This window comes from Myotis brandtii, unplaced genomic scaffold, assembly GCF_000412655.1.
Source record: "Myotis brandtii unplaced genomic scaffold, ASM41265v1 scaffold232, whole genome shotgun sequence".
In the NCBI taxonomy this organism is placed as follows: domain Eukaryota; kingdom Metazoa; phylum Chordata; class Mammalia; order Chiroptera; family Vespertilionidae; genus Myotis; species Myotis brandtii.
In genome coordinates, this window is record NW_005358729.1 from 248,191 (window position 1) to 259,920 (window position 11,730).

The following is an 11,730-nucleotide window of genomic DNA, read 5'->3' on the forward strand; positions in this document are numbered from 1 at the left end:
CCTATTTTTAAAAAACCCGCAACAGCTCTTCTTTGAGATCCATATCTTGCTTTAGCTTAGGTGATCGGAGCAAGTTACTAGACGTGATCATAGAACAGACAGTAAATGTACTGTCCCAATGGTTAGTCTTGCGTTTTAAGCCGCCAAAGTGATATTTCCCCCAGATTAAACCAGCCTTTATTCATTACTCCCCCATAGGTGCAGAACTGCACCGTGTATATCAAAGTCGGGCAGTTTTGTGGCACTTACGCAGAAACCCGGACTGTATCTTTAAACTTTCTGTTTCTAGAATCTGCACAATCCTGATGGTGTGAGCGGGTCCCTCTGAGAGGCCCATCTTGATTACTCCTTCTAGAATCGCTGGAACCACTCCCGGCGGGACCTGCACAGCATGGCCCAAGCCACCGCGTGGCCTCCGGAGAATGTAGTCACCACACAGTCACTCCACGGGGCTCTCAGGCATTGCTCCTGGTAAAGCCGCGCCGTGTCATCAGACCCATTGACCCCCAGAAGAATTTGGAGCTCCCAGAGCACGAGCTGTGACTCTGTGTTATGTTGTTTGTTGGCTTCATTTCTTCAAAGGCCAGTTGTTTGAATCTATCGCTGTTCGCCGCACGAGCTGTGACTCTGTGTTGTAATGTTCTTGTTTGTTGGCTTCATGTCTTCAAAGGCCAGTTGTTTGAATCTATCGCTGTTCGCGGTATAGGGTTGGAGCTCTGGGTGTGGAACGATCTTGAGCGGTTTGCCTCTCAGTGCTTTTGGTTTCCTTATGTGCAAACCTGGGGTCCTGTCTCTGTGCCCCACTTTGCAAGGTGGCTGAGAGGTGCAAAGGAGATGAGGGGAACTGTTGTATAAGCCAGTCTCCTTACAGATGAGCAGTGTGTCTACATAAGAGAGACTTGAAACCAGTTAAGAAGATAGTCTAACAGGAAGGGCAGGGAAGGAAGGTGGACAGTAACCATGAGATTGGAAAGGAAGGGAGAGGGACCACGGGAGCAAGGTCTGTGGGGTTTTGCACTGAGTGGTTGCAGGGACTAAAAAAATAGGAGTTTCCAATAGGATATTCCGAAGTCTTGGGCTCGAATGTTGCCAGTGGCTGAAACGGGCCACACCGGAGCATTAGGTTAGGGAATACCGATTTAGGGACAGGGGAGCATCCTGGATAGCAGCTCAGGAAGGAACTGAGAGCTGGAGAAATGGGCTTAATAGTCATTTTCTTACATCTAACCGTTGAAACCAGGAAATCCTGACAGGGGAGCGGGTGGGAAGAGAAGCTTCGCTTCTTTCCTTTATGCCAGCTTCCCCCTCGCCAGATATTTAGAGGAAAAGGAGCAAACTGAAGAAGTTGCAGTAGAAGACTCAGAATGTTCGTATATTGGAAACCAAAATTAGAGGGAATTTCAACAAGGGGAGTTGAAAAGGGAGGGGTAGGGAAATAGTGAGTCTTCAGAAAGTCTAAGGATAATGAGGATGGAGAACAGTGTAAGGGGAAGCAAGTGTAGCCGTCAATGCCTGTTGGAGGAGAAACTCAAGACAGGCTGACTCGGCAGCCACTTCCAGTACACATCATGGTACCTTGTCTTCGGTGCTCCATATTCCTGGCCCAACCTCTGTCCACTCTCAGGAGTTGAGCCCCCCCCCCCCCAACCTTAATTCCTGCCAAAACAGGTTCTAAGAAAGAGGTGAAATGGACAGAGTGTGACATTCTCGAAAGTACTTGGTTTGCAGGCCTAAGACCTGGGTGAATCAAATGTTGGCGATGTACTTCATATCTGTGTGATTTTACCTAAGTCATCTAAGTTGTTTATTCTTTGAGCCTCAGTTTTCTTTGAGCCTGTTTCCTACGCTGCAACATGTATTTTAAAGTGGTTTTAAATTGTTGTTGAGCGCAATGTAAGATGTGATCGTTAGTGTGAATATAGGTTGTGCTACCTTGCGTAGAGTTCTTTTAATTTGGGGAATTTTAATTGTAAACATTCTACTAAATTCATTGAGCATTCTTTACAGGTGAGAGGGTTTTTTTTCTTCTTCTTCTCTGGAGAATTATAGGTATGTAAGAACTGGAGAAACAAAGTAATTCAGGAGAAAGTGTTTTGTTGGTTGGAAAAGGAATTTTCCACCATAGGAACCAGAAAAGATATTATTTTGCCAGTAGGGCAGAATGTCCATTCTCTATCTAAAATAACAAGATGAAAGAAATAATTTTGTTCTTAGGAATGAAGAGAAATGCTGATATGAAACAAAGTATTAATAGTCTTTGACATACAGCTTTGGCATTCGAAAGCTCCGTTCCATCATTTCCATTTTCCGTGTAGTATTAGTACATTTAGCAAAGGGGAGCATGGTGTTCAGCCCCATGTTCTTCAACTGACTCAGCCCAATTTTGGTCAGTGAACTAATTCCCACTTTTCAGATAGGGAATAAAAATCCTTTATGCTGAAAAGGGACTATATGGTCACAAATAAGGGAAGACTATAAAGTGCCATTAGATTGGGGAATGGAATTTGCTATGCAATGCTGTTCTCGAGCCTTCCACACTATTGTGGTAATTGAGTCACCAGCATCATTCCTGCAGGGACTGAAAGGAAGCTCAGTTATTTAAAAAATAATAAAACAGGTAACGAACAAACAAACAGAGCAAGTATCGGGAAATACTAGCCTGAATATAACAAGCACAAATTGAAGGAAAAAAAAATGTAAAATTGGATTAAGTCATTGACCACTGTCTTCCTGCCCTTTATGGCTGTACACAATTTGTGGGGATTATACCCAATTTTTAGTTTCCACCTTTGTGAACAGCAGAAAGCTTAGAAATGTAAAATTATTCAGATGACAGTCCTCATAAGATTCTGTACATTTCCCTGTTCCCAGAAGCATGGCAATGAGGGGCCGAGTGCCACTGGTCACTCAGTCTTGCAGGTAGGGACTAGTTGACAGGAAATTCAGAAGAACCACCCAAGAGAAATATATTCATAGAAATTGCTTTGTCTGTTTTCTAATGAGCTTTTTAAAAGGAATGTGCAATTTGGATTTTTTTTTTTTAGTTGAATGCTTATGCTAAAGTTCCCTACACACTCATTGCAGTGCAATGTCAAGAGGAATAAAAATACCTCGTTCGTTTGTGTGTTTCCCCACCAGGTCATTTGAATTGCTCTTTGTTGTACCTTCCTCCCGCTGAAGGTTGTTTTTTCCCAGCTGTGGGTGGTAAATGAATCTGATCCAACAACTTGGGAATGGGGATAGAGGTAAAATTAGCAAGAGCCCTTGAATCCTGGGTCAGAATCTGGCCATACAAAGACACGAAGGCTCAATTCCCAGCAGCTTCATGATCCAAAACATCTGTTTCTATATTTGGCATAATTCCATTTTTTTTTATTTGTAAAATTGTTCCCATCTTTGAAAACACTTTAAAAATAAAAGAAGTCCCCATCCTGTCTCCTCTATCCAACCCCCCAATACATGCCTCTCTAATTACCTGGTGTAGCCCGTGTGTTTAATCAGCTGAAATTGAGGAGGTTGCCTACATCTGATTTCAATCTGACGGCTGCGTTGAGTCCCGGGCAGTTACCACTGTTGTGTCTGCCAAAATGTGCCTCTGCCAGAAAATACCCTCACACCAGGGTGTATTTTAAAGAAGTCACTTGACTTAGATAGATATTTAATTTCCTTAAAATATTGTTTTGGATCTGAGTCTCTGTTCTCTAATTGGAATTTTCTGCTGTCATTTAGTAATTTCAAGTATTTGCTGCATTTGTTCCACGATCCACCTGGCATTCTTCTAAAAGTGACTAAACTGCCCTAACTGGTTTGGCTCAGTGGATAGAGCGTGGCCTGCGGACTGAAGGGTCCCAGGTTCGATTCCAGTCAAGGGCATGTACCTTGGTTGCGGGCACATCCCCAGTAGGAGGTGTGCAGCAGGAGGCTGATCGATGTTTCTCTCCCATGAATGTTTCTGACTCTCTATCCCTCTCCCTTCCTCTTGTAAAAAATCAATAAAATAAATTTTTTTTTAAAAGTGACTAAACTTCCAGGAAGTAAATTCACTCTGAGTGCCGTGTCAGACCTCACGGCTCCTAAGGGCCAGGCCCACGTTTGTTCACGACTTTACGGGGTCATTTGTACATGACTTTACGGGGTCATTTGTACATGCAAATGTGATGGAATTAACTTGGAGGGAGAAGGGCTTCAAGTCTTGCAATGAAACCTCGGATCAGAAGTACACATCTTTTGAGTTATTTTCCTGGTTAAATTAAAGTAGAAAAAAAGAAAAATTTGTGCCAGTACTGATTGTTAATTGTAATTTTACTTTTATTCATGATGTGAACATGTATTTCCTCAGGTATGTTCCTTTAAAACACCTCCCATGGACCAGCGTTTGAGATCTTGAGGTTTTTCTGGATTTTATTTTCCCCCTTCCTGGGGCCATAATTTCTGAATAATAAAGAAATAAGAATGTAGAGCTGAGCTCTTTCTAGAAGTTTTAAAGTTGAGTTTTGGAGTTCCTAGGCTTTAAGCACGTGAAACTCTAGGAGGCCCTTTATTTCCTAGCAAAGTTAGGACTGCTAAACATTTCTCTGCATGTTTTGCACGGTGGTAAGGCCGCACATATAAGGGTGACGGGCTGACCTTCCACTGGGATATTCAAAGTAGCCTCACGAGCCCACCAGAAGCCACACAACCAGCATGCTTAAAGTAAAACAAGTGCAGGGCACACAGTGGAGAGGTTTTTAATATATATATTAGGACTTTTAAAAAAATGCATTTTAATTGTGACACAGCCATTCCCAAAAGTAAAAGAACTCTACAGAAGGTCTCACAACTTAACTTCACAGTGAAGATCCTTACATTGCGTTCAACAGAAGATTTTTTTGCAAGAAAATAACCAAAATCAAGGAAGATGAAGGAAAACAGATGACTGCTCAAGGCTAAGATCCCCTTACATCGCATTTGCAATGGGGTTGGTCTTGCCAAAGGAACTACTGTAGGAAATTTAAAGTGGGCTTCCTGAGGTTTTACCTCCTCCTAGGGTGCCTGAGAGACTTTACCTTTTAGCTCCTCCCCAAATCTCCGTTCTTCCCTGCAATCTGTCCTATGCAGATGCTCTTCCGTCTCTAATACGTTGTGCTCTGATTCATGATGCGTCTATTTCAAAGTTTAAATCTCAGAGGCAACCTCATTTGAGCTTATTTCACTTCTTAAAAGCACTGACTGTTAGCATTGGGCTTGCTAAGGTCTAAGTTTTTCGTTTCCTCCACTTTTCTGACTGCACAGAGTCGCTAAGCTAGAAGAAACTCCATCAACTGCAATGCATTGTGTGTAAATAAAATGCCTTATTATTTATGAAGTTTTAGTATCTCTAGTTTTTCAAAGTCAAATGAAGTATACTCAGATTCATTCAAATATTTATTGAGCACCTGCTATATATATCAGGCACTGTTCTGGGTGCTTAGAGAACAAGCAAACCAAACTGTTTGAGTTTGCTTATCAGGTATTCTGACTGACTGGGTGCAGTGGGAACAACTAAATGCATGGAGAGGTTAAAGGGTCTTATCTCAATCTCTCGTCTGATAGAGCCGGGAATAGAATACTCTATCTTCGTTACATTTCTTTGAGTCTCATATAGGGTTCTTGTTGGCCCTTTGTAATTTCTGTTCTATCTGGAAGGAAGATGCCTCTGCCAAGAGCGATACATTTGTGTGCGACCATGGCGGTACTGGTATTAGGTGGGAAAATGCGGTAGATATAGCAAACCTAAAAGGAAGGGACTTTACAGTTAGGGCAGAAAGCAGCTCCAGCCAGTGTGTGAGATGTCACAAGAGTTGTTGGCAGAGAAGTTTGGGCAGCCATCACACCAAAACCTGCATCTCTGTGTGTTTAGTGGGTATACACACATACCCCTGGAGTTTTCATTCTTACCACAGAGTTCTTGAAAATAAGGCGGCAGGCCCTAGCTGGTTTGGCTCAGTGGATAGAATGTCGGCTCGGGTTCGATTCCGGTCAAGGGCACATGCCTGGGTTGCAGGCTTGATCCCCAGTAGGGGGCGTGCAGGAGGCAGCCGGTCAATGATTCTCTCTCATCATTGATGTTTTTCTCTCTCCCTCTCCCTTCCTCTCCGAAACCAATAAAAATGTATTTAAAAAAAAAAGAAAAGGGGGCAGTGCTGTCCAGCACAGTCCCCCAGACTTTGGTTTGGACAGTGGATTCATTTGGGATTCTGCTTTGTTTTGCCTTCTCCCTTAGAGTTGCTGGAACTGTGGCCGTAAAGCGAGTGAGACCTGCAGCGGCTGCAACACGGCTCGATACTGCGGCTCGTTTTGCCAGCACAAAGACTGGGAAAAGCACCACCACATCTGTGGACAGACCCTGCAGGCCCAGCCGCAGGGGGACACGCCTGCCGTCAGCTCCTCGGTCACGCCCAGCAGCGGGGCCGGGAGCCCGATGGACACCCCACCAGCAGCCACCCCGAGGTCAACCACCCCGGGGACCCCGTCCACCATAGAGACAACCCCTCGCTAGATGTGAACTCCGAACTGTCCAAGGAAACACAACACAACCAACACGAAACCAATTCTTCATCCTCAGATGCTCGAAGTTCTTTTTGTTTGTTTGTTTGTGTGTAGATGAACTTTCCTATTGCAGTCCTTGAGCAAGAGAGAACCTCCCCGGTAGGAAGACAGAGGGCCAGTCACGGGTCGTAAGGACTTATTGTGGATAACAAAGAGAATCTCCTCCTTAGAGAACTGAAAAGAGAGCAGAGAATTTAACATGAAATGATAGATTTGACCTCCTCCCTGTTATTCGCCAGTAGCTGGGATTTTAAACTAGATGACCTCATTAACCGATGCTTTACCAAACAGCAAACCAAGAGATTGCTAATTGCTGTTGAAAGCAAAATGCTAAGATTAAGACACAGTGTTCCTGATATACAATAATGGGGGCGGGGGGGGGGAGAGAAAAAGAAAAAAAAAAAGAGGAAAACCCTCCAGGGCATGAGCATTGGCTACAGTGGTAGACGTTTTAACAAGAAGATGAATGGCGTCCATGGGTTGCTAAGTGAACTCTGAAGACCCGCTACAAAACACACATATGTGCAGCATATTGGAAGGAGAAACAGATGTTCGTTTTTCCCCCCACCCCCCAGTTTCTGAAAAGAAATAATATCCAGGTCAACAGAATGAAAAATGAAAGATGATTTGCAGTGGGATGTATGGATACAGCAGCAAGAGAAGAAAAAAAAAGCCCTAATACAAAAAGCTCCTTCACACACACACACACACACACACACACACAAAAAAAAAAAGCCCTAATACAAAAAGCTCCTTCTCTCTCTCTCACACACACACACACACACACACACACACACATGTTAAGAGATTCAGCCTGCAGTTAATTAGCATTCTGGCAGCTCTGACATCAGCCGGCTGCCCTAACTAACCCATTCCACGTTTATTCACTTTTTCGAGATTCCACAGAATAAGACATTGGGTCTATTCCAGCTCATTCATTTTTATATTGAAAAATACTTTTTAAAAAATGGTGGCTCCAGCTCCAGCCCCTTTCCAAATTTTCAGCCCTGCCCTGTTTAGATTTTTTAATTAAAGACGAGTAGTTCTCTTCGTGTGAAAACACTTCTGTCCTGTGAGGTTTCCAATGGTGTTTTTCTTGTAAATGTGTTGGACAAATGTGAAGATGCATTGTAGTTTAACCATACGCCCACATTTAGTCTCTTTATTCCTAGTTGATGAGAAACCTGTATCTTTCTATGCTGCTTTTATATCTATATGTATTAGTGATATTTCTCTAGTAGTTCGGGGAGGGGGAAAGACTTTTTTTGGTTGTCCTCAAGAAAAGAAAAAAGCAAAGAAAAAAAATCTTTCGGAGCTGCTATTTCACTCTCTTCTAGGATTTTTTTTCCTGAAAACCAGCATGTTCATGGAATGCTAACCTTGGTGTTTTTGTAAGAGGGAATGTACATAAATGTATTTTGCACTGTCACATGACTCCCTAGGCATGCTTTTTTTTTTTAAGCAAACTTTTCGAATATGCTAGAGCCATTTCACCAAGTTTAGCTGTAGCATAGAGTAGTAGTGGATTTTTTCCTTTTTTTTTTTTTTGTTGAAAAATCATTATTGGGACTTTTTTTAAAAAAAAAATAACAAGATAATCTACTTAAAAAAAAAAGACAGTGCATGTATATTGCTGTAAGGTTGTTTAAGTATTTCTAATTTTACAAAAAAAATAAAATAAAATGTTAAATCATTAGAGCTCCAAATGCTGAGGTGTAGACTGACAGCTTTAAGTGCTGAATGCCAGGTTACAGTTTTCTTACAAAAGGGAAGTCAGCCAAAGACTGATCTGATGGACCAAAAGCCGCATCTTGAAAAGCACCAGGACTACTTTCCAATTGCTCAGCAGGTTAACTGTGTTCAGCAAGGTCTCCTGTGAATCCATGAACCCTTCCTTGTCCAGGGTCCAGACCAGAACTACTTGTTAGTTTTGAAACCAGTAGCCCAGGATGTGGTTGTGTGCTTCAGGGGGAGCAGTGCTGCAGGCTGTGTAAACAACCAAAGTTTTTGAGGCTGGGAAGACCCTTCTCCACGCACATACGCACACCAGGCATTGACTTTAAAATCTAAAGAGATCCATTAGGGTTTTGTGTGTGTGTGTGTGTGTGTGTGTGTGTGTGTGTGTGTGTGTTTTGTTTTTAATGTAGCCCTTGGATACCATTTTAAACGGCTTTTCAGTATCTGCATAGAGGCAATCCTAAATCTGTTTGCTTTACGTCCTCTAAACCTAAACTTTTTTTTAGCATTCCCCCCACCCCTGTTATTTTCCTATTCAAGTTGGCTTTACTTTTGTTTGGGTGCTGTTATGTTGTTTTTGTGTTTGTTTGTTTTTAATGACTTTTTAGTGTAGAAAGTTCTGATGAGCAAATAAATACATCTATCTGCATGTCGGAAGTCCATCTGCCAGCACACCTGCTTAAAGGGAAAGAAAGCACATAACCAGGCTCTGAATGGGTGATCTTTTATCATGGTGCTCCCAGAATCCTTTGACCTCACTCTGCTTTCTAGTCTGCTTATGACACTGGACGGTCCTTTCTTACAGAGCTATTATATGTTCTAGGCTACGAAGGGTTAAATAATTCCCCCGCCCCCCTCCAAAAAAAAATGAGGTATGTCATACCCACAGGTCATTATCTCTAGAAGCTGTGATGTATGTGAAACAGCACTGTTATCTTAACACTCGTGTGTAAAATAAGGATTAGTAACAGTACGTCTCATCACTTTTAATTCAGGGCACCCTGAGTGAAAACAAATAAGAAAAAAAAAAAATCCCTAACTCTGAGCTCTATCTCTGACTCCTCTTCCTTCTCTCCCTCTTCCTCCTCCTCCTCTTCCTCTTCCTGTTTTGCTACATTCTCCTCAGTGGCAAAAAGTTTCACTCTACCTCTTGACAGCATGTATATTGCACCAGTAGCTAACAAAAAACTGGTCGACTAGACAAACCAAATGGGCACAAAAGAACCAGGATACCAAAAGTTAAGCTCATACAGCTGCAAACCATATCACTCCTTGGTAACAATGCAGACCTCATAAACCTAAAGAAGAGAAAGAAAAGAAAAAAACTTTCCTTACTTTCCTTTCCTGCTTGTCACGTATGTACAGGCCACGTGAGAGTATAATTTGTAGGTATAATGCATTTTTAAAAAGTTATCTTCCTTGGATAGAATTGAATGGTGGTCGCAGATAGAAATAGGGCGTCCTCTATCTCTTATTTCTGTCTCTGACTTTTTTTTTCTTTTTCTCTGTCATGAGACTGTGTGTGACAGGGCGACCTGTCTTTTAAATTTCTTTTTTTCCTAATTTTTTTTTTTTAAAACGTGTAGGTGCATGTCTTGGGGATTTAAAAATTTCAAGGCTGGTTTACTTATGCAAAGCATGCCTATGTCTGGAATACTTAGGGAAAGAAAGTGACTCCGTGTTGTCCGAATTCCTCAAGGGACAGAAGAAAAAAAAAAATTGGAGACTGTTGAAATGCAGATTTGAAGTAACTTTTTTTTAAAATATTATTTTGGGTTCTGCGACATTCTTGTGAAAAAATTAAAGTTGTTGTGCAATACTTAATTCAGACATGTACCACAAGTTAATGGTAGACTAACACTGGGGGGTGGGGTCTAGGCATCATGCTTTTGTCAGCATACTCTTGAGCTTTTAAGTCTACTATGTCTGAACTGTGGTTTCTTGTTTATCCTTTTTTCCTTAGTTGGACTGTAATGTATGGTCTGTCAACCTGTGAATCTTTAAAGTATGATTCAGGTATTGTTGTATTCTTTACTGTGTAATAAAGTTTTAAAAAAAACCTGTATTCTCTGCCTCCCTTACCTTGTGTGTGCCATGGCTGTCCAGCCAGTGGCCCTGGCCCGGGAGCCCAGCCTCGGGGGCGCTGAAGCACATCTGTGGAGCGTCCTCGGCGACCACGCATGCCTCCGTCGCAGGACGTGGCTCATCCATGATGGGTGCATAGAGGATGATGTCAGGATGCTGTACACGTCAGGTTAGTTCCAGGGGGGATGCTACCCAGGCGAGAGGAGCTGGAAGAGTGTGAGGGGAATCCGTCGTCAGAGGGAAGAAGAGCTTGGTTTGCTTGGTTTAACTGCAAATGAGAAATGAGTGCCTACACCTTTCCAGAGGGGGTGGTGCTGACCTTACAGGGTCTGGCTGGAGGGTTGCTCAGCTCCCCCAGACCCTCCTGACTGGCAGGCCCCCTGGTGCAGAGCTGGCTTCCAGCTGCCCTGTCCACCATGCTTCTCAAGTTAAATTCGCCAGCATTTGCACTCTTTTTGTTTTTATTATTTTTTATTTTATATTTGTATTGATTTCAGAGAGGAGGGGAGAGGGGGAGAGAGAGAGAAACATCAATGATGAGAGAGAATCATTGATGGGCTGCCTCCTGCATGCCCCCGACTGGAGATCAAGCCCGCCACCCGGGCATGTGCCCTGACAAGGAATCAAACCAATGACCTCCTGGTTTGTAAGTCGATGCTCAACCACGGAGCCACGCCAGCCGGGCTTCACTCTTGTGTTTGTACATCGTTAAACATCCACATATTTTTTTCACGCTGTAGTTATAAAGTTGGTTGGAGTTTGAAGCCCCAACCTCTCTGCTCCTGTTAATTTTTATGTGTAATTTTCATGACACAAGATTTTGTTTCTTGGTTTTCTCTTGGTGCTTTCTTTTTTTTTAATAATGTATGTATTGCATTGTAGCGGAAATACCTCTTCCTCCCGAATGTTCCCAACTTTATGGGCCAAAAAGGTGGTTGCAAAGAACAAGAGGAAAAAACGCGTGCAAACACCTGTGTGTAGAGAAGGCATGACGGTGGGTGCGGGTTATGGGGGAGGCTCTCCCGAGACCATCTATTCCGCTTCTTCAGCAAGTACCTGTCCCAAGGCCTGGTTCCCTAACTTGTCGTCCTGGGAAATGGGGCTTTTCTCACATTTCTTACTGCAGGAACTTGGCAACACACACAAGGAAAAATATACAAAACTAAATTTTAAATTAATAATGGACATCTCCCTATCCCTGCCCCCCCCCCCACCATTGTGATAGTTAGGATTGGATACTTAATGCAGTAGTTAATGATTTATTTTCCATAAACACAGGCCAGCCTGACCTAAGTTGCTTATCATTTAATGCAGCGGTTCTCAACCTGTGGGTCGAGACCC

The 11,730-nt window shown here is 42.8% G+C and overlaps 1 protein-coding gene across 6 annotated transcripts in view; it reads left to right on the forward strand.

Annotated features, from left to right (window-relative positions):
- Positions 1-7,229, forward strand: part of RUNX1T1 (runt-related transcription factor 1; translocated to, 1 (cyclin D-related)) — a 146,583-nt gene extending 139,354 nt beyond the window's left edge. For all 6 annotated transcript variants that reach the window (XM_014539967.1, XM_005866522.2, XM_005866521.2 and 3 more), the window contains exon 11: positions 6,242-7,229. In XM_014539967.1, coding sequence (XP_014395453.1) covers positions 6,242-6,517 — 276 coding nt within the window. In that variant the 3' untranslated portion in view covers positions 6,518-7,229. The remainder of the gene's footprint in view (positions 1-6,241) is intronic.
- Positions 7,230-11,730: the final 4,501 nt, after the last annotated feature.